The sequence below is a fragment of the Equus asinus genome, chromosome 25 (genome assembly GCF_041296235.1).
Source record: "Equus asinus isolate D_3611 breed Donkey chromosome 25, EquAss-T2T_v2, whole genome shotgun sequence".
In the NCBI taxonomy this organism is placed as follows: domain Eukaryota; kingdom Metazoa; phylum Chordata; class Mammalia; order Perissodactyla; family Equidae; genus Equus; species Equus asinus.
In genome coordinates this window covers 56,012,066-56,032,053 of record NC_091814.1, presented here as the reverse complement: position 1 = coordinate 56,032,053, position 19,988 = coordinate 56,012,066, and the positions used below count along the sequence as shown (strand labels likewise).

At 46.7% G+C, this 19,988-nt stretch overlaps 1 protein-coding gene across 1 annotated transcript in view; it reads right to left on the bottom strand.

Annotated features, from left to right (window-relative positions):
* The window catches only part of DSTYK (dual serine/threonine and tyrosine protein kinase), a 47,264-nt gene extending 27,719 nt beyond the window's left edge, over positions 1-19,545 (bottom strand). Inside the window, exons 1-2 of the mRNA XM_044757782.2 lie at positions 19,146-19,545; positions 1,372-1,760 (exon numbers count right to left, since the gene is read on the bottom strand). Coding sequence (XP_044613717.1) covers positions 1,372-1,760; positions 19,146-19,407 — 651 coding nt within the window. The 5' untranslated portion in view covers positions 19,408-19,545. The remainder of the gene's footprint in view (positions 1-1,371; positions 1,761-19,145) is intronic.
* Positions 19,546-19,988: the final 443 nt, after the last annotated feature.

Sequence of the window (19,988 nt, the reverse complement as noted above, 5' to 3'; positions counted from 1 at the left end):
TACGTACTGAGTCCTGATATTAAATGTTTCTACTTATAGTGAATTAAAATCTAAAAAACTTTGAAAACTGCTGCTCTATTGGAAATTTAAGGGAACTAGACCAGGGTGGCCTACCAGAGAGTTATACGGACCAGACACATACGCATCGTGAAGAAGTTCACGCAGCAACTGAGCAGCCTCGGTCAGTAAACAAGGCCTGCTGTCAGGTACCCAAGAACTCTCACGCCGTCCTGGAGACAAGCAGTGCAGGCCCTCAGTGTGAAGCAGGGAAAGCCCCACTGAAACTGAGCTGAGAGAAATGCTGCTTGTATACATAGCCCCCTCCGGCATTCATCAAGATAAAAGAAATCTGGACTCCGGAAGGAAATGAGATGACAGTTTCTACTTTTAGAGTGTCATAGGCCATGGCCACAACCAAAGGACCCATTCACTGACTGGGAGATCAAGCCTTTTAGAACAGGAGTAGGTGAAGGGGCTACTAAAAAGAAGAAACTCCCCTCCTAGCCCTGCCAAACAAGCCCGTCCTTCCGCACAGCTAGCCAAGGCGACACTCTCTCCGCTCTGAGCAGGCCCGCATTCTTTTATTCCCACCCACTCTTGACCCCTGACACAGTCACACCTTTGCCAATCCCCACTTGGTCTAATCAAACAGCCCAGTCACAGCTATACGATAGGAAAGGAAGCCCAGCATGAGACGAGTCCTTCTTAAGTGGATACGCAAGTGCCAGACGGAAAATACGATCCCTCTGGAGGTGCCACCAGGCCAGTGCTGTCTCTGGGAACTTACTTCAAGAGAGAAGCAAAGATATTCTTCCGATGACGGGATCTCCAGATCTCCTTACATTGAGCAAGACCTGCTCTCACCTTCCCAAGTTCCTCAGAAAGCAGGAGACATGGTCTGCCCCGTTTAGAAAATAATGGCCAGGTCTAAGGAGAACTCACAAAATTCTTCACGTAGTCTCAATCTAATAAGAACATTAATTACCCATCATCTTACCATTTCTTTTAGAACGAGACGGCTAGAGACAATTCTAGCAATATCTTCCTGCTAAGAAATGAAAAAGGGTTTCTAACTCTGATCACGACTATTCTGTAAAAGCATGTCAAGATGAAAGTATCACATTCCTTCCCTTTTAGAAAGGGAGACAAGGAGACAAGGAGCCTGCTCAGGGCCTCGCAGCACGATGGCAGAGGCAGGGACGGCACTGCCACAGCCTTGTCTGTCAGCTTCCTAGATTATGTTCCTTTCACTCCATCAGCTGATGCTCAGAGCCCAGAGTATACACTGCCAACTTACTTTCTGAGAAAGCTCCAATACAAGAAAAGCTGGTATATATGTGTACAATTGTTATATAAGTATGAAGTTGGTACCTGTAAGAGTGCATGGTGCATCGTCACCTCCAGTTCGGCTAAAACATGGGCAGCATCCTCACTGTCCTCTTGGACCTCCAGGTCCTCCTCAGGGATGGTTTCCCAGTTGCCCTGGTGAGCAACCAGCGTGTGCACTAGTTCATACTGGCCGGGGAGCGCCAGGCTGACCCGAGTCTGAGTCCCGTAGGTGAAGCGGAGGCGCCGAAGCTTGCAGCTCTCCTCACTGCCCGGCCTGCTGGTGGGAAGCACCTGCACGCCCAAGAGCAGGTTCAACAGCCGGCACTTGACGTGACAATCCTGGCCGAGGATCAAGATGCAGGGGAGGCAGTCCACAATCTGCTGGAGGTACTTCTCTTCCTTAGGTGGGAAGGAAATGCAGCTCAGCTGGCCTGGTTGGGGAAGGGGAGGGTGGAGGAAGAGAAAGGAGTACAGAGAGAAGAAGTGAGGAGAGGTAGAGAGACACACAGGGACCCCAGTAGGACGCCAGGGTCCTAGAGAAGAAGTTTCTAGGAAGCTCTTGGTTGAAGGAGGCATCAAGAAAACACCCCAGTCAGAAAAGGCTTCTCAAATATCAAACCAAATTCCCCTCCCAGGCTCATCCCAGAGCAGCTGTTTCTGTCCAGAAAGGTGGCAGTGACAGGATCTACCCTCCCCCGCTTCCTCATCCAGGGGAAGGACCGCCTAAGGAGTTTACAAGGACTCAATCACAAGCACAAGATCATTCAACTGACAAAGCAGGAAAAGACGAACTAACTGGGATGTGAGTCCAGGAGAAACTACACCTGAGTACGTCAAAATGAAAACCTGCCTTGAGGTAGAAGAGCCAACGCTTGAACACATAAGGCCCTTTCAAACGTCTCTACCACACGCAGCTTCAGATTGCTACTTTCCTCATTTATGATATATTTTATAACTAAATGTGTGAGCTAATCTTTAACTACACATATGTCGAAATAAAATGTTATTCAAGTTTGCATAAGCTCTAGAAGCTTTTCTGGTTCATCTCTCTGATAGCTGGTGACAGCATTCTGCTGCCAAGTCATCTGTTTTCCTAAAACATAGGGTGCTCAGTTAAGATCAATATCTCCTAATCAAATCATATTCCTTCAGTTTATGGGTGACAAGACCCTGAGAGGGACAAAGGGAAAGAGTGCCTGTCAGGATAAAATCCAGGCAAATCCAGAAGAGATGTGATCTAGCTCAAAAACACGCTTTCAGGACGACCTCACTCATCTAAATGGCTAGCTTCCACAGGATCAAATAGTATTCAGGAGAGAATAAAAGGCTTCCTGAAGAATAAGAACCTCTGTCTGGGAAAAAGAAGCAGGAATTAATTGCATGGGACTCTGGGATTCTGAACTCCATCATCCCCACCGTGTTCGGTGCCAATGCCTGCCCATGTGCAGGACTCAGGCAGCCCTTGCGTTTGTTCAGAAAGGCAGACACACAGCTCTGAGCTATCAGAAGGCCCGTCTCTGAGCCAAACACACACATCCTAATTGAAATCTGGGGTGGCACCAACTGAAACGGTCCTCCCTGGAGTCACTTATCCATGAGCGGCATTAAACCCTTCGTAAGCTGTTGACTTTGTTCCCGTAACTGAAGCGAGAGAGGCCTGACTCATTTAAGAGGTTGTTCTACTTCAGACTGTGCCTATCCGGCTACGAACTTACTATTTCAAATCCTCAAACCTCCTCTTCCACAAACGGCACTACCAAAAGGTTTAAAGAACTCAGCCTGCACCCACACCCCGGCATGCACTTCATTCAGCCCTTCCTTTTCTGTCGTCCATCATTAGTACATGTACCTCAGCAACACTGGACACTGACACAAGAAAATCTACTCTCCTGGGAAAGAGGTGGGTTCCTTTGAAAAAGCAAAGAGCATTAAATGAGTGCCTAAATCTGTGCAAGGTATTTACTAAGCACGAGAGTGAGATCACCAGACCACTGGTCTAATCTTTGACCTACAATCTAAAAGCAAGAGGACCCAGGAGCCGGGCCTGTGGCCGAGTGGTTAAGTTCGCGTGCTCCAATGCAGTGGCCCAGAGTTTTGCCGGTTCGAATCCTGGGCGTGGACATGGCACTGCTCACCAGGCCATGCTGAGGCAGCGTCCCACATGCCACAACTAGAAGGACCCACAACTAAAAAACACACAACTATGTACCAGGGGGCTTTGGGGAGAAAAAGGAAAAAATAAAATCTTCAAAAAATAAATAAATAAAATAAAAATAAAAGCAAGAGGGCCCAGCCAATTGCTTATGTGACCAGTAGCAATTCTGTTCACAATTAAACATTTAGCACAGTCAATTCTAGTTATCTATTTATAATTATCAAAAGCAGGAAGAACCACCATATTTCTCTCTATATCCTCAACACCCAACACATAGTAAGTGCTTTCTGTTATGCATTTCTCTGCTCTGTGTCAGAATCCATTTATTGTGGAGAATTGTCTACAAAAAGCTATAAGTGGTTCTACTAAGTATTCTGAAAAGTCTGGTACCATGACGAATAGCTTAGGAGCAACTGTCATTCCCCAAAACCTCCTTCATCTCAACATGAGAGTAGATGTGGACAACAGAATAGGACTTCCCCACTCGCCTTACAGAATTTAATGCCCATAGAGTCAGCCTGAGCACAAGTCCAGCTACATTCACTCTTACCTACACTTCCTATCTTCCCTCTTTTCCCAGGCCTCCTCAGATTTTCAGATAGGTGTTTAAGTGTAAGTGCATACTGACCACCTTTATAACTCCTCTAACAAATGCTGGTACATAATTAAAACCCACAAACCCAAATGAGCTCTATTGCTGCTCCTAGGAGAGGAGATAACAGAGAATGAAAACCAACTAACAAAAAGCATTTTTCAGAACCAGAGGGAGAGCTCTCAATATCTCTGAGACAAAGTGTCAACTCTAGGAAGCCAGTAAAACATGCTGCATCAGCCCAAACCACAGCTGACACATCCCAAATTATCACCCCATCTCTGTAGTGGCAAAAGCAGTCACTACAAATAAACCTGCTGGGGTCAAACACCACAGACCAGTGCAACGGGAAAGCGGGCTGATGCTGAGCCCAGTTCTAATCTTTGCTTCCAGGCACCCCGCCAGGGTTCTACGTGTCACCTATTGGACTGAAGAAAGGTCTTCAACACGAACATCGCCATCTGTTTTTCGATACGTCATTAGCCAAGCCCTTAGCTTCTCCCACTAATCTTTAGCTTCTTCAATGATCTCCAACATGTCTACAAGATTTGAACAAGGGCGTGGGGAGAACGAAGCTGAAGCCAGCCTGTCACATGCCTTGCTTCTCTGGGCAAACGGGCAGGTGAGGGAGGAGCGCAGACCGAGGGGGGAGAGCACCAGCGAAGAGGGCAGACGCTCCGACCCCAGCCTCACCACGGACCAGCTCTGCGACTCTGGCAGCTCACTGGACTTCTCTGAGCCCTGGACTTCTCATCTGTGAACTGACGGAGTTGCATTAGATCATCTTTAACATCCTTTCCAATTCTAAAATTCCAGGATTTCATCAGGTTTTAACTGTTGAAAGAAAAATCATTGAGGGGGATGGGAAGCTGGTCTGGCTGTTTTTGCTTTAAATTCTATGTGAATTTAATTATGCAAGCTCTTCCTGGACCATTCTAATTGCAGATCAAAAAGTGGACTGAACTGGCCAGGGCTCTGAGGACCTGCAGAGCAGTTTCCACAGTTCTCTAAAGAAGAGATTAAAAACTGGGGCCTGACAGTAGGAGGGAGGAAGAAGATCTGTTTCAGAGCTGGAGCAGCCGCCTCCCAGCCTTAAAGGACTTCTGAGTTAATTGGGTTTTCTTTTGTAATTAATATAACAGCATCTGCATACGGGGCTGCCAGAAGGTGACAGCAGGGCCTCTCAGCTGGAGCACATTAACCTGCCAACTCGCCCGCAGGAAAAGGCAAGTCAAACTGTCTTAAGTACAAGCCAAGGTTGTTTCTTCTTCCTTGATGGTTCTTAAATACAGATGATCTTGATGGGGTCACTTCTAAACAAGGCTTCAAAGTAGAAGCAGGAGAAGAGCAACCAAAGCGGCCACCCATTTTGCGTATTTGTTTCAGATAAGGAAAGGGAGCAAAACAGACCAACTCAAAACATGCCGCTTTGGCATACGGATTATTTGAAGCTGCTTATTTTTAAGAAACAGCAGACACAGGTGAAGCTCTGAAAACTGAGTAGAAGTTACTCCTTCGTAAGAAACATTTACAAGGGAAATTTCCATTTGTAAAAGTGTCTGCCTCTCAGGTGCTAAATCTCTAGAAACTTTTCAAGGCAGAAGGCAGGGACTTCACCGCACAGCCCTTCCTGTCTCCTCTGCGCTCTTCCCGACAGCCTCCTGTAACCGGCCTCCCCCCGCACCAACAGCTTTGGTCTTTCACTGGAGATGATATTTAAGGTGGGCCATTTTGGCAAGTTATTTATTTTTTCCTGGGTCTCCTGCATGTACACAGGAGGCATACACGTTATTAAACTTGTTTGTTTTTCTCCTGTTAATCTGTCTTTTTATTACAGCAGTGTCTCAGCCAAGAACCTAGTAGAGGGAAAATTATTTTTCCTCCTCCACATTAACATTTACTGAGTCCTTTCTAAATACATCACTTTATTTGTCTCATCTCATTTAGTGCTCATAATTCTACCAGACAAGAACTGTTATTATGCCCATTTATAGACGAGGAAACTAGCTTAAAAAACAAAGCAGAGGGGCCGGCACGGTGGCACAGTGGTTAAGTTCACACATTCCTCTTCGGCAGCCCGGGGTTCACCGGTTCAGATCCCAGGTGCGGACATGGCAACACTTGGCAACCCACCCTGTGGCAGGCGTCCCACATATAAAGTAGAGGAAGATTGGCACGGATGTTAGCTCAGGGCCAGTCTTCCTCAGCAAAAAGAGGAGAATTGGCAGCAGATCTTAGCTCAGGGCTAATCTTCCTCAAAAAAAAAAAAGAATAAAAAAATAAAAAAGCAGAGGCTGGCCCCATGGCCGAGTGGTTAAGTTCATGTGCTTTGCTTTGGTGGCCCAGGGTTTCACCGGTTCGAATCCTGGGCATGGACTTGGCACTGCTCATCAAGCCATGCTGAGGTGGCACCCCACAGGCCACAACTAGAAGGACCCACAACTAAAATACACAACTATGTACCCGGGGGGCTTTGGGAGAAAAAGGAAAAATAAAATCTTTAAAATAAATTAATAAAATAAATAAAAATAAAAAAGCAGAAAAGAGCCCATGTTTCTCCATTTATCTAAGCAGATAAAAGGTGGCACACAGGGCAGTGCAGGAGCTGTCCCCAGGTCTCCGGGGGCCAGGTTAGTGCTTGATAGTAGACAGTGCCCCGACCAGCGGCGGAATATGCCATCCCAAAATACGCCACTTTGGCATAAGGATTATTTTGAGCTAAAGGCCCTTGTACACAGCAGGTATAAGAAGGGCGCTGACCTCCCTTTTTCTTTCTGAAAGCAGGAGAGAAACCCCATCTGGAAGATGCCCTCCCTGTCCCAGGAGGAAGGCAACATTCTTATCACCAGAGCCCAGGATCAAGGCCAAGCAAAATCTGCACAAATAAGCCTTGTTAAACTAACTCTTATTTTCCAGTTACTTTTCCACCATTAGCTGCCCTCGCCCAGGCCCCTTGTCTTGTCACGCTGTTAGAATCTACTTCTCTTTGTCCCTTCAGTAGATAAATGTTCAGCTTTCTTTCTTCATTCTCTTCTAGGGACGCCCCTGTACATACAAAATTTAATAACATGCATATGCTTCTCTCCTGCTTATCTGTCTCATGTCAGTCTGATTCTCAGGCCCAGGTGGAGACTAAGAGAAGAGAAGAGGAATTTCTCCCCCCCTACACCCCATCACATTGTTTCCCAATCTGGGGCCAAACACAACTCAGCAATTGTTGGGCCCCAATTTAAAGCAGACTGATAGAGTCCCTGTGAAAACTGTCCAGAACCATGAGGAATAAAGGCTGGGGGAAAAACACAGTATTACCAGTAGCTGGTGCATACTTTCGTGTGTGTGTGTGAGGAAGATCGGCCCTGAGCTAACATCTGTTGCCGGTCTTCCTCTTTCGTCCTCCCCAAAGTCCCAGGATGCAGTTGTATGTTCTAGGTGTAAAGTCATTCTAGTTCTGCTATGTGGGACACCACCACAGCATGGTTTGATGAGTGGTGGGTAGGCTGGCACCCAGGATCTGAACCCACGAACCCCTGGCCGCTGAAGCAGGGCATCCGAACTTAACCACTTGACCACAGGGCCGGCCCCTGGTGCATACTTTTTAAAAATGTTATTATTCTACCTAAGATCTCTAGAGTCCCTTTTCTAAAAGAAATAGGAGGGGCTTTTCAGAGAAATTTTTAATGCTTACTTATCAGTCAGTGTGTATTATATTAAGCCCCTTTGGGTTTGAGGTTAAGACTATTCTAAGAAGGGAGAACTGGAGTGAAGGAACGCCAATGGGCTTTTTACATCTCCAGTGACCCATAAGGATAGATGTTTTATTTAAGTTGTTTTTGGAGTAACAGCAATGAATTTCTATCAATACACTCTCCTTGCCTGTCTTCCATCCCACTCAATAGACACACGAGAGGTGAGTGAAGGCCAGTCCATGACCAAGGCAGGGAAGGCACCATATGGAGTAAGTGAAACGGAACTCTATCTTTGCCTTATCATACTATTACAACTCAGAAGGGTGACGGGGCTCCAGAGCTCATTCAGGCCTCATCAGAGTTGGGACTGCAATCCTTGTTCCTGGTACCCAAGGGTTTTCCTCCATCAGTAATTTTTTTTTTTTTGCTTGAAGAAGATTGGCCCTGAGCTAACAACTGTGCCAGTCTTCCTGTATTTTGTATGTGGATCACTGCCACAGCATGGCTGATGAGTGGTGTAGGTCTGCACCCAGGATCCAAACCCATGAACCCAGGCCACTGAAGGTGAGTGCAGGAACTTAACTTCCATGCCACATGGGGCTGGCCCCAGTAAAGTTTTTTATCTCACTTTTAACATTGAATTTGTAGTCCTCTCTGAACACGAATGAAATACAAAGGATTCTGTAATTCACTGACGTAATCAGAGACACAAATATGCATTTCCACAAATAAGTAGTGATATTTTATTTCTCGTTAACTATATGTGCCAAGAGTAAAGAAAAGGACAACTCCTAAGCTGAGAAATGAATGTTATACAGTCTTTCTTCTAGAAGCTTTAAAGTATTGAGCTACAAAAATCCCAAGAGCCGAGAGAGAAATAATTCTGCCAAGAAACATGTATCATTTCCAAAGGAGCGCTCTGACCTTCAGTCTAATTTAAAGGATCCTGAACTACAGAGGAGGCGTCCTCACATAAGGAAAACACATGCTTAGGGAGGCTGGGTTTCAGGATCTTCAGGACCAAGTACGACACGGTACTTTGGTTGAATGGGATGGTTTCTGGAGACTAGAGACTGAAATGTACTTAAGCAGGCAAAGCTCTTGTTGAAAGCTGAGAAGGCGAGCTGGCAGAAACATCGCTCAGGTTATCCTACCTGGTGGCCACGTTAAGATCGCTAACAGCGTTTAAGAAGTGGATTGTAGGGGCTGGCCCCGTGGCCGAGTGGTTAAGTTCGCACACTCCACTGCAGGCGACCCAGTGTTTCGTTGGTTCGAATCCTGGGCGCGGACATGGCACTGCTCATCAGACCACGCTGAGGCAGCGCCCCACGTGCCACAACTAGAAGGACCCACAACAAGAATATACAACTACTTACTGGGGGGCTTTGGGGAGAAAAAGGAAAAAAATAAAATCTTTAAAAAAAAAAAAAAAGTGGATTGTGCTGACACCTGGGGAGAGGGAGATAAACTCCCCACAGCCTCATACCCCCTGGGAGCCATGTGAAATGAAGAGACTGCACTCAGCAGCCTGCTGACGCCTTCTTTTCCTGAGGCTGGTCATGCTGCAGAGGGAACAGAAAGGCAGGTGGCAGCTGAGGCCATAATTTATGAGCTGCAGAGATGGAAGCGGTTCCTCAAAGGAAATCAACCCCATGCTGCACAGATGAGTTTCTATCATGTGGAAGGCAGCATTTTGTAGCTAGTAACCATTAAGAATGATCCAATGGTGGGAAGATGTCAAAAGGACGCAGGAACCAGCTCAAAGCGGGGCTCACTGACCAAATCAGGGACAATTTAAGCCTAAAAATTTTTTAAAGAGATTATAATCCACTGAAAAAATTCACAAGTCCACACTGACATAAATAGGTAAACAAACAAAAAGGAAAGCTCTTTCTTACCAAAGAATACCAAATAAGAAATACAGAAGGAATGATGGATATAAAAAGCACCCCGCAGCAGGCGGGAGCTGTGAGCGGGAGCTGGGTCTAGTATAGGGAAGTTTTTCTCAGGAACAGGATTATCAGTGAAATCTTAGAACACCACCCCACAAAAGACTAAGCAAATGCAAAGGGAAAAACGGTGACTTTAAGGTGGAGAAACCTAGAGGATACAACACGACCAGGGATCAAGCTTAACATCTCCAGGGGTGGGGGGCTAACACCATGTACCCCGACGTGATGCACATCCCATCATTTCTGGGCCTCGTCCTGCTAAGAGCTCATGGCCTGAGTCTAGCCATGAGAAAACAAGACAGATTCAGGTTGAGGGTCATCCTACAGAATGTAAGGCCGACTCTTTGAACTGTCAAAGATATAAATGCCAGGGAAAAGCTGAGGAACTATTACACATTAAGGGAGTCAGAAGAGACATGACACCTAAATGCAACCTGTGCTCCTGCATAGGATCCTGGATCAAAAAAAAAGAGAGACATTATTGCAACAGTTGGCAAAACTTGAATGGGGTCTGCGGATTGGCTGGTAGTACTGAATGAAGGTTAATTTCCTGATTTGGGGAGTTGTATGCTGGTACCTAGAAGCATATCCTTGTTCGGGAGAAATGCACACCAGAGTGTCTAGAGGAGATAATACCACCTATCTAGAGCTTGCTTTCAAAAGGTTCTGAGAAACGGTAGACACAAGAAAGAGAGAGAAAGAGGGAGAGATTGGGTGATGGAGCAAATGCAATAAAATGTTAAAAACTGGAGAATCTGCATGAAGCAGGTATGAAAGTTCTTTGTACTATTCTGGCAACGTTTGTGGAAGTTTGAAATTATTTCAAAATAATTTTTGTCTTTTTGAGGAAGATTAGCCCTGAGCTAAGATCTGCTGCCAATCCTCCTCTTTTTGCTGAGCAAGACTGGCCCTGAACTAACATCTGTGCCCATCTTCCTCCACTTTATATGTGGGACGCCTGCCACAGAGTGGCTTGCCAAGCGGTGCCATGTCTGCACACGGGATCCGAACCAGCGAACCCTGGGCCCCCAAAGAGGAACGTGCGAACTTAACCGCTGCACCACTGGGCCCGCCCCTCAAAATAATTTTTGAAAAAGGAGCCAAAAGGATACCTAGTAAAGTGTATCTAGTTCTGGATCTCAGAGGAAAGAGATCAAGAGATAGAATTTTACTTGACAAAGAGAAAAAGAAAAACTACATCCAATACAGTAATGATAGACTTTAAACAGTAACAGCATCTTCACTGTCTCACTTTGGCCCTGCACATCACCTTCTGCCGCCTCAAACTTTCTGGGATCGTTTCCTGCTGCCAGTTCAGGGTCTGGGGAGTTCAAGGCAGTCATCTAAGTAAGTAGTTCAGGATCAGATTCAGAACCCAAATCCTCCAAGCTGAGCAGTACAGACAAACATCACGCTCCAGGGCAGGACACGCTGACGAAAGTTACCCACAACCATCCACTTCACTGGACAGCAAGTCAGCAGAAGAGCTTGGCCTTGCTCGGCCTGCAGCGGCCCCTTCTGATCCAGCGGTGGTGGGGACACACCTCAACTTCTGGAGAACAGGTCTCCTCCTCACCAGGTGCTGACAAACCCCTTTTCCAAGCTGGAGCAGAACGTCTCCATTTCTCTGCAGGGAACCAGGCCCAGCAGAGCAGCCCAATTAGATCAGGAGAAACTGAAGGAGGTGTCCCAGCGGGGCTCTTGTATGCCGGAAGAGTAAGAATGACTTTTCTCCTACTAGCTGTTTCCCACATTCCTCCTTGCACCTACACATGTCTATATTAAAAGTTAAGGCCAGACTATGTTGTAGAGAATGTTCCTAAAAGGTGAACTCCATATTGATGCAGTCACTGTCCCTCTAATTTGAATAAAGAGAGAGGTTTTATTCAAATTAGTCTTGTAATCTAGCTGATTTATGACAGGGCCTTAGTCTTTGCTCTAGAAAGTTTGGCTTGACAAAAACAATCCTTGGGAATTGTAATTCTCTCCCCATTACATAGACTGGAAGACGGAAAAACACTACACTAAAATCTGTCGGGCATAACAAGGCAGTGACACTTTCAATCTGATGAAGCTAAAGTTATACTGTTTTTACATCTGAGTAAAAGAAAAGGGACGAGAGCATTTTTTTAAAAAGAAGTGTGACGATTTTTAATCAAAGGCTTTTAAGAATACATAACCTATCATCATGCTTTAGGATCGTTTTGATGCGTTTTTAGTTAGACAAGTGAAAAGCAAAACAATCCTTCATCCTCCTCCTCATCTTGCTGCCCACAGGCCACCACCCTGGGGAGCCGCAGCCCATTACAAAGCCCGACTCCAAAGACTTGTGGCCAAAAAGCTCCCGCAGCCACACCGCCCAAAGCTGGGGAACACATCCACACCATGCACACCGCCTGCTGAAGGCGACAGAAGGCGGCACCGCACGGGAGGGCACCCCAACCAGGCCCTGGGATACTGACGAGCCCCCATGCTCCAACGAACCTTCCTCCAGAGCTTTGGTTTGGACTTGGAAGAATGTTATACATAAGGGCATTTTCTCAGAGAGGCGGATTTACAGCTCTAAGCAAGGGGACACATATGTCAACCACTGCTACATGTGTTCTCCTCTGTTCAGGTGCCAAGTTCCAGGACCCCCAAGATCACCAAACTCCCCATTTGGCAAAGAATTGACTCAATTTCCAAGTATGGAGTGGCCTATACTTAGCCTGGAAATCCTACAGGGGACTCCAACCAGACCTTTGAGAGTTAAGGTAGAAGAGCTGCCTCCTCCACATGGACTCACCCTTGATATGAAGGACACCATCTGGATTCCCTGGACTGCATAGGAAGCAACACCCATCATCCCCAGAGGTGAACTGTTTTCCTACAAGACGTAAGGAGCAAACTCAACTTAGGTCTTAAAACTGCTAGGGAAAAACCACATGCACCCACACACCTCATACTCTTCATACTGGCTTCTCTGTGAGTGCCTTCTGAGAACCAGAGGGAGATAAAAGACGCTCTAACAATAACCTTCATGAATGCATTCTGCTTTTGAACCATACCCACAATTACAGTTACTCCATCAAAGGCAGATTGGGACTAATTTTCCTGTACTCTGTCAGAAAGTCAGTAAAGCATCTCAACTCCAGTTTTTATCAATGCCATCTAATCTTACAACTTCCCATATGCATTATCCCCACACCCTCAAAGACAGCTAATGGTTAAGTAGGTAACCAATCTGTAGAAAATCCTCTAGAGGGAACATGAGAAAACACTAATCCTTCTTGCACAACATCAACTTGGAATTAATAATATTGGTCAGTTGGGCACGGTTCAGCACTGAGCGTCTTGTGGCCAGTACAGAGTCAGGCATTAAGAAAGGTATGCTGACAGACAGAGAAGGACAATCTCTGTCTGATTCCACTCATATGAGAAATTTAAAAATGTAGACAAAGAGAACAGATTAGTAGCTACCAGGGGAAAGGTGGGGTGGGGGGTGGGCACAAAGGGTGAAGGGGTGCACCTACAACACGACCGACAAACAATAATGTACAACTAAATTTCACAAGATTGTAACCTATCATTAACTCAATAAACATTAAAAAGAAAAAGAAAGGTGTGCTGAGTGAATGAATATTAAGGATTTACTTCCCACATTATGGTGGGGCTCTGGTACACTGGTATTGTATGTAACTCATTCTTTGGGCCGTGAAAATCATTCTTTGGGATACTGGCACAGAATGCAGCTCCAGCCTCATCAGTCGTCTGTCAAATGCATATCACTGTTCTTTTTTAGGGGCCCAGATAGTAGAATGTGGGCAAATCCACTAAAGTCTGTATCTTCTATGGGGGAGAAAAACGCCTTTCTGAAGTGGAAATTAAATTGCATTTAATTTCAAAACATTATTCCAGTATCTGCCAGCCATGGAAATAATTTGCCTATTATGTACAAAGCACTATAGGAAGCATTGCAAGGGATACAAAGATGAGTAAAACACAGTCTTTACCCTTAGGGGTTCGCAATCTAGTAAGCGGGATAAGAACAATACATCCACAGCTATCAGAAAAAGACATAAACAAATAAAAGTAGGATCCCTATGCCCAGAACCTATAGGAATTGAACAAGTTTAAGGTGAAATTCATATTCCCCTTTACTTCAATAACATATTTTTTGAGCCTTTTTAAAAGCTTGCTTTTGAGAAGTACATTTACTGCAGGAAGGTTCTTAACCTACTGAGACAGAGAACAGAGGCATGAAGAAAAAAAGGAGATGCTGGGAAAGCAGACAGACCAAAACAAAATTTAAAGACCAGAGTGGGTTTTTATTTAAATCCTGCTTTCTTTAAAAACTACTTGCAAGGCTGAAGAACTAACCATAATGAAATCAGTAATGACTTTTAAGACTAAACATAGTGCAAATGATAATAAACTTACAGGTGATAATGTCTTTCAAGAGCAGATGGAATTATCCAAGCCTTTTTAATAGCGGGCTTCCTGATGCAACGGGAACATGATCCTAGGAAAGGAAGCTTAGGAAGGGGAAAGGTGGTAAACGGGAAGGGTCCCCAGAGCCACTGTATTGTAGAGGCCACCGCCTCCCAGAGCTCCTTCCAGGGAGCCGGAGGTAGCAAGACCAGGGAAGAGGGGCCTGGTGCCCTCAAGACAGGGACCGGCAACTGGAATAAGAAGCTTGAGCAGGTAGTGTCGCGTTATACTCATTCAACTGGATAAAGTCTCCCACTGAAGTAAATTATGGTTCCACGGCAAGCTATGGAGCCTAGGTTGTGACTCATTTGTAACAAAATCTCTCCACTGACAGGGTGCATTTTATATTCCCATGGCCAGGTCAGAAAAGAAGAAGGGAGGAGTCACGGAAGCAGAATTAGACTGGGAGCCCAGACACCGGGAACTAAATCTGGCTCCAGTTCAAAACTGTTGTGTCCCACATTCCACCTTTCTGCTCCTTAGTCTTCCCCACGCCCACCATGTTCCAGCTTCCCAATCTAGGTTCACAACTACATCCGCACACACAAACAGCCACATGTATTCAGACTAAATGCATGCCGGTGCTAAGGGCTTTACTGTAAATGTCACAACTTTGTGAGATAAACATTATCACTCCTATTTTATTTATTTATTGAGATATAATTCACAGATCACAAAATTCACCCTTTTAAAGTGTACAAAATTTTTTTAGTATATTCACAAAGTTGTGCAAGCATCACCACTATCTAATTCCAGAACATTTTCATACCCCAAAAAGAAACCCCGCAGCCATCAGCAGTGCCTCTCCATCCTCCTCTCTCCCAGCCCCTGGTGATCACTAATCTACTGTCTCTCTTTATGAATTTACCTATTCTGGACTTTTCACATAGATGGAACCATACGATATGTGGCATTCTGTATCACTCCCACTTTACACAGGAAGAAACCAAGATTCAAGTAGGTTAAATAACTTGCCCCAAGTCACACAGTTTACGAGGCTGAACTGGAACAGGAACCCAGGTCTGATTCACACGCTTGTGCTTGCTTTTGACCAGTATATGCAGCATCCACATAGGAAGAAAATGGAGAGAGAAAGTGAAAGTTTTAGATGTACTTGGGAAAATGGGTTCTGTTCATCTAAGGCAATACAAGTAATAAACAAGGACCACAATTAGAGCACTATCTCTGCGGAGCTTATGCTGAAACGCACGGCAGCTCTTCTAAACAGATGACGGCAAACTACCAGAAAGCATGCCCATCCCAGTCTCTTGCTCTTTCACCCCAACACCCCAACTTCTCTCCACCCCTCAGCCATGAAGATGGCAGCTCTACGGAACCAGGCTGTGAAGAATCCCCTCCCCCAACTGTCCGTCCCTTCCCCAAATGTCACTCTGGCGCTTAGACTTTATCATCCATACAAATTGCTATCTAAGAAGTTCAAGAAAAATGTCTATTTTAAATAAATGTACTAGTGCTTTTCCTCTTTCTTTTTTTTTTTTTTAAAGATTGGCCCTGAACTAACATCTGCTGCCAACCTTTCTTCTCTTTTCTTCTCCTTCTCCCCAAAGCCCCCCAGTGCATAGCTGTATCTTCTAGTCGTAGGTCCTTCTAGTTCTGCCACGTGGGAAACTACCTGAGTGTGGCCTGAGGAGCAGTGCCACGTCCGCACCCAGGATCCGAACTGGCGAAACCCAGGGCCACCAAAGTGGAGCATGTGAACTGAACCACTTGGCCCCGGGGCCGGTCCCCTCCTCTTCTTTTTATTTCTGGCAACCAATTTATACACTAGGTGTGACAAAGAGAGGGTGAAGGCTGTTGGAGGAACTAAGTTGTCCTCTAACCAAAGGCAAAGAACTATAAAAACCTAAGAATTATAACTCACATAAAATGCCTAAAATCTAGGCATACCTTAGCTTTCTGCCCTTTTTCTGCTTTACGCGTTGCACATATATAATGGCTGAGATCAGATCATGCCTTTGTTGAAGACCAAGTTCAGGTCTTCCTAGTCCTTTTCATCCTTCATCCAACATAAACAAATAGGTGTACTGGGGTGATGATAACTATAATTGTTTGCTCTTTCTTAGGAGAAAAGTATAGAAGGCAAAGACTGATCTCCACTAACCCAAGGCCAAGGCCAATGTCTTTGACCCTTTATCCCCCATACCAGGCACTCAAATGTTCACTGAATACTAATAGCTAATATTTACACAGCACCTCACCAGGCACTGTTCTAAACGCATGCATACATTAACTCCCAATGACCCTGGAGACAAGTACTATTATTACACTCCCCATTTCCAGATGAGGAAACCGTAGCACAGCACAGCTGTGATTTGCCTAAGGTCATTCAGTTAGGAAGGGGTGGCACCAGCACTAAGGCAAGCAGCACAGGCTAGACACATTCCAACCAGACACAGTTGAGTCACTCCAATTTCTTAAAATTGAGTAGTTTTTGATGCACTGCAACAACTGGGACCTCTACTGGATCGTAAAACAAGAAAAATACTTTTCCCTCTGCTACTTTGTATAACACTCCTTTCTGCCTTTCTTCAGAGGTGCTCAAAGCCTTTACCTCATTATTTCTGACCGCTCTGACAGAGGAAAATCACCAGATAGAAGGGCTCTCAACCACTATAGTTAAGTGAAAAGAAGACCAATGATTTGGACAGCAGAGGAGGACCTGAATCAAGGAAATTTCACTCATAATTCTGTTTTATTTGTACAGGCCAAGCTACTCGATTTTAGAGTTCTAGACCACCTACTCTAACTTCTAAAACATCATACGCATATATCCTCTCTATGCTGCCCCAGTGAATACAAAACTCAAAATTAAGAAGGAAGCATTATTTTGGGTCCTTTCCATTTCCTTTGTGGTTAAAAGTGAAATAATAAAAACTTAGAGTTAATCCCCGATACTCAATTGCTCAAACACTATATGCTACATCCAACCTAGAAGCACACGTCCATTCTGAAATGGCGATTAGAACCCTCTAGAGGTTTGTTAGGTTAAGAATTGAGTGTTCCTTCTCTTAACATTCCAAGTTGCTATTAATCAGAAACCAACATTCCTATAAGAAAGGTGAGTCTCCAAATGAACTTGACCTTGCAAAGACAGCCTGTAAAAGGGGAGAATAAGAACTTCTTGTCTTTTTAGGAGCAGTTTCTACTTTCTAACATGATTACCTAAACAGCTGGGAAAACAGCATCCCCAAAACATACATAGGAAGCACGACCCTACTCATCTGCCCTGATGTCCATTTTCACTTCCTGCCACCTGCACCCTCCCGTGGTTTTTATTTCAGATGGACAGACTCCAGAGGGTGAAGAGAGTTAAACACACAGAGATTAGTTCATGATGCAGTCAACTAGAAAAGCCATGAGGCAAAATACAAAGGTACATTTGTATCTCTTAAGTTGGCTTTTAAAGCACAAAAACAAGAGCCAACCAAGGTGCCGGGAAAACGGCCACCTCTCTGAGGCGAGTGACAGGTGAACTTCCAGTAGGAATTCTAAAGCAAACAGTTGTTATAAAATGACACAGCACAGGGCTTTTTAGACAACTATGAGAAGAACTTCTGAGTAGGGAAAGCCACTGGAAAGCACTGCTCAGGGAGAGGGTGAAAGTACACATTCTGGGGTTCATCTCGGAAAACATTACAACAGCTGTCTTCTGGGAGCCGCACTGAAGTCGGCCCTCTGAAGGTCCATTTTCAGACAGCAACCCTCTGGGCAGAAGATGCCAAAACCGCAACTTCAGAAAAGCTGGTCATCCCCCTCCTCCCATTCATCTCCTGAGATAAAATAAAAGCTTTTTTATTTACATTCAGGCCAACTAAACGTAATAGCATCATTCAGGACCATAGCAGAATGACACTGTCTTCTTTTTATCACCATTTTTTGAGTTTCAGACAAACTTAGGATATTAAACATGCAACTCTGGAAATATAGGGCCAAACACACAAACTCTAAAGAGTTTAACAATTCATTCCGTTCTGAGTCGCGTGTTCAAATTTGCTATCAGCACCTAAATTTGTGTTTCTGAAAGCCGGTTTGCAGACCACCTGCACCAGGATGCCCGGGGGACTTGCTACGTTTAAATTCTGAGGACCCACCCACGAGGCCTACTCAATCGATCTGTGGGACGGCCTGAGATATTTTAAATTTTAATTTGATTTTAATACACACCAGTTTGAGAATCACTAAATTAAACACACTTTCTCTGCTGTTGTCCCCAAGGCATCCGTCTCCGTGGGATGCCAGTCCCTTCTCCCTTCCAACCTCGTTTATTTCCTAATTAGACGCAGTAGTTAACAAACCCTCCAGTTCCCCACCTATAGCAGTTTCAGAGGAAGCAAGAAATTAGGAAAGATCAAAGACCCTGCGCGACTGTGAGCGCTTTAGGGCCCCCACACATCCCAGAGGGGATCACGTCGAGGAGCGTCAGGACCAAGAGCGATCCCCTCCCGCTCCAACTTCACCGCCAGCACAAGCAACACCTCTGGAAATCCCCTGGCACCATCAGATAGCATTCCCTTTAGCGACCCTAGCCCCATTCAGGGTACATTCCTTACCTCTTCAGAGAGCTGCCTCACGATTGGTGTAAAAACACTTACATGCATAACCACACACGCGCGCACAATCCACACACATTCAACCCAGTAGAGCTCCCGGGCCTCCCCCGCCTCCCGGGGCCCCCTGCGACTGCCCCTCGTCCACCCCTCCTCTCCTCCATCCCTCAACTGGGGCTCGGACCCACGAGCGCCCACCGCGAACTCTGAGCGGCTTTCCCCTCCTGGGGTCAGCCCCGCTCCCTGCAGACCCCCGCCCCGCCCCGCGCCGCCCGCGCACCGCCCGGCCCCCGGCCCTCCCGGGCTCCCGCCGCCGCGGCCCCCGCCCAGGCCCCGGCCAGCCCGGAGGATGCGCGCCGCGGCCCCGCGCCCGCCCGCCCGCCGCCTCCTTACCCGCCTGCAGCCCGGGCTCGGCGACGTCGCCGGCAGGGCCGCGCTCGGGGCCGCCGGCGCTCGCGGGGGAGGGGGGGCGGCCGCGGGCGCGGGAGCCCTCGATGTCGCGGAAGAAGCTCTGCGTGTCGCGCAGGTTCTGCCGCAGCCGGCCCAGGTAGCGGCGGTAGCGCCCGAGGCCCCGGCACAGCTCGCGGGTCGGCCCGCCGCCCGGGCCGGGCCCCGACACCGGCTCGCCCGCCCGCGGCGCGCCGTCGCCCTCCATCTGCCCAGCCCGCTGGCCGCCGCGGCGCGTCCCGGCCGGGCCGGCTCCCCTCCTCCCCGCCCCCAGGCTCGGGGGAGGAGGAGTCCGCCCCCGACGCCCCCGCCTGCCGTCCCCGGGCTCCCCGCCTCCGTCACCGCCGCTGAAAACACACCAAGCCGCAGTGCGCCGCAACGGAACCTTTACCCCACTGTCCGGAGAGCGAGGGAAGGATCAGTGCAGCGCGCCGTCACCGCGGGGTCTCCTGGGACTTGTAGTCCGGGCTGGGGCCGAACTCCCAAACCGGAGCCTGGATGGGACTCGTTCCACTCGGGTATAAGCTTCCCTTACCTCAGCGTGTGCTTACACGTTCTCCTCAGGTAAAAACGCGTTCCTACTCCCTATGTGTGTCCCTGAGGAGAGAGAAGAGCTGCAGAATCCAGACGCCAGCAGAAGTGGGGTACCTTACTGAGATCACAGCGAAAAATTTTTAATAGCAAAGAAAAGGAAGGAAACAAGACCGAGGCCAGCAATATTTCCATGCTACCCTAAATGACTCTCACTTTCCAGACACAGTAGACACTGGAAAGCAGGCTGAAAATGCC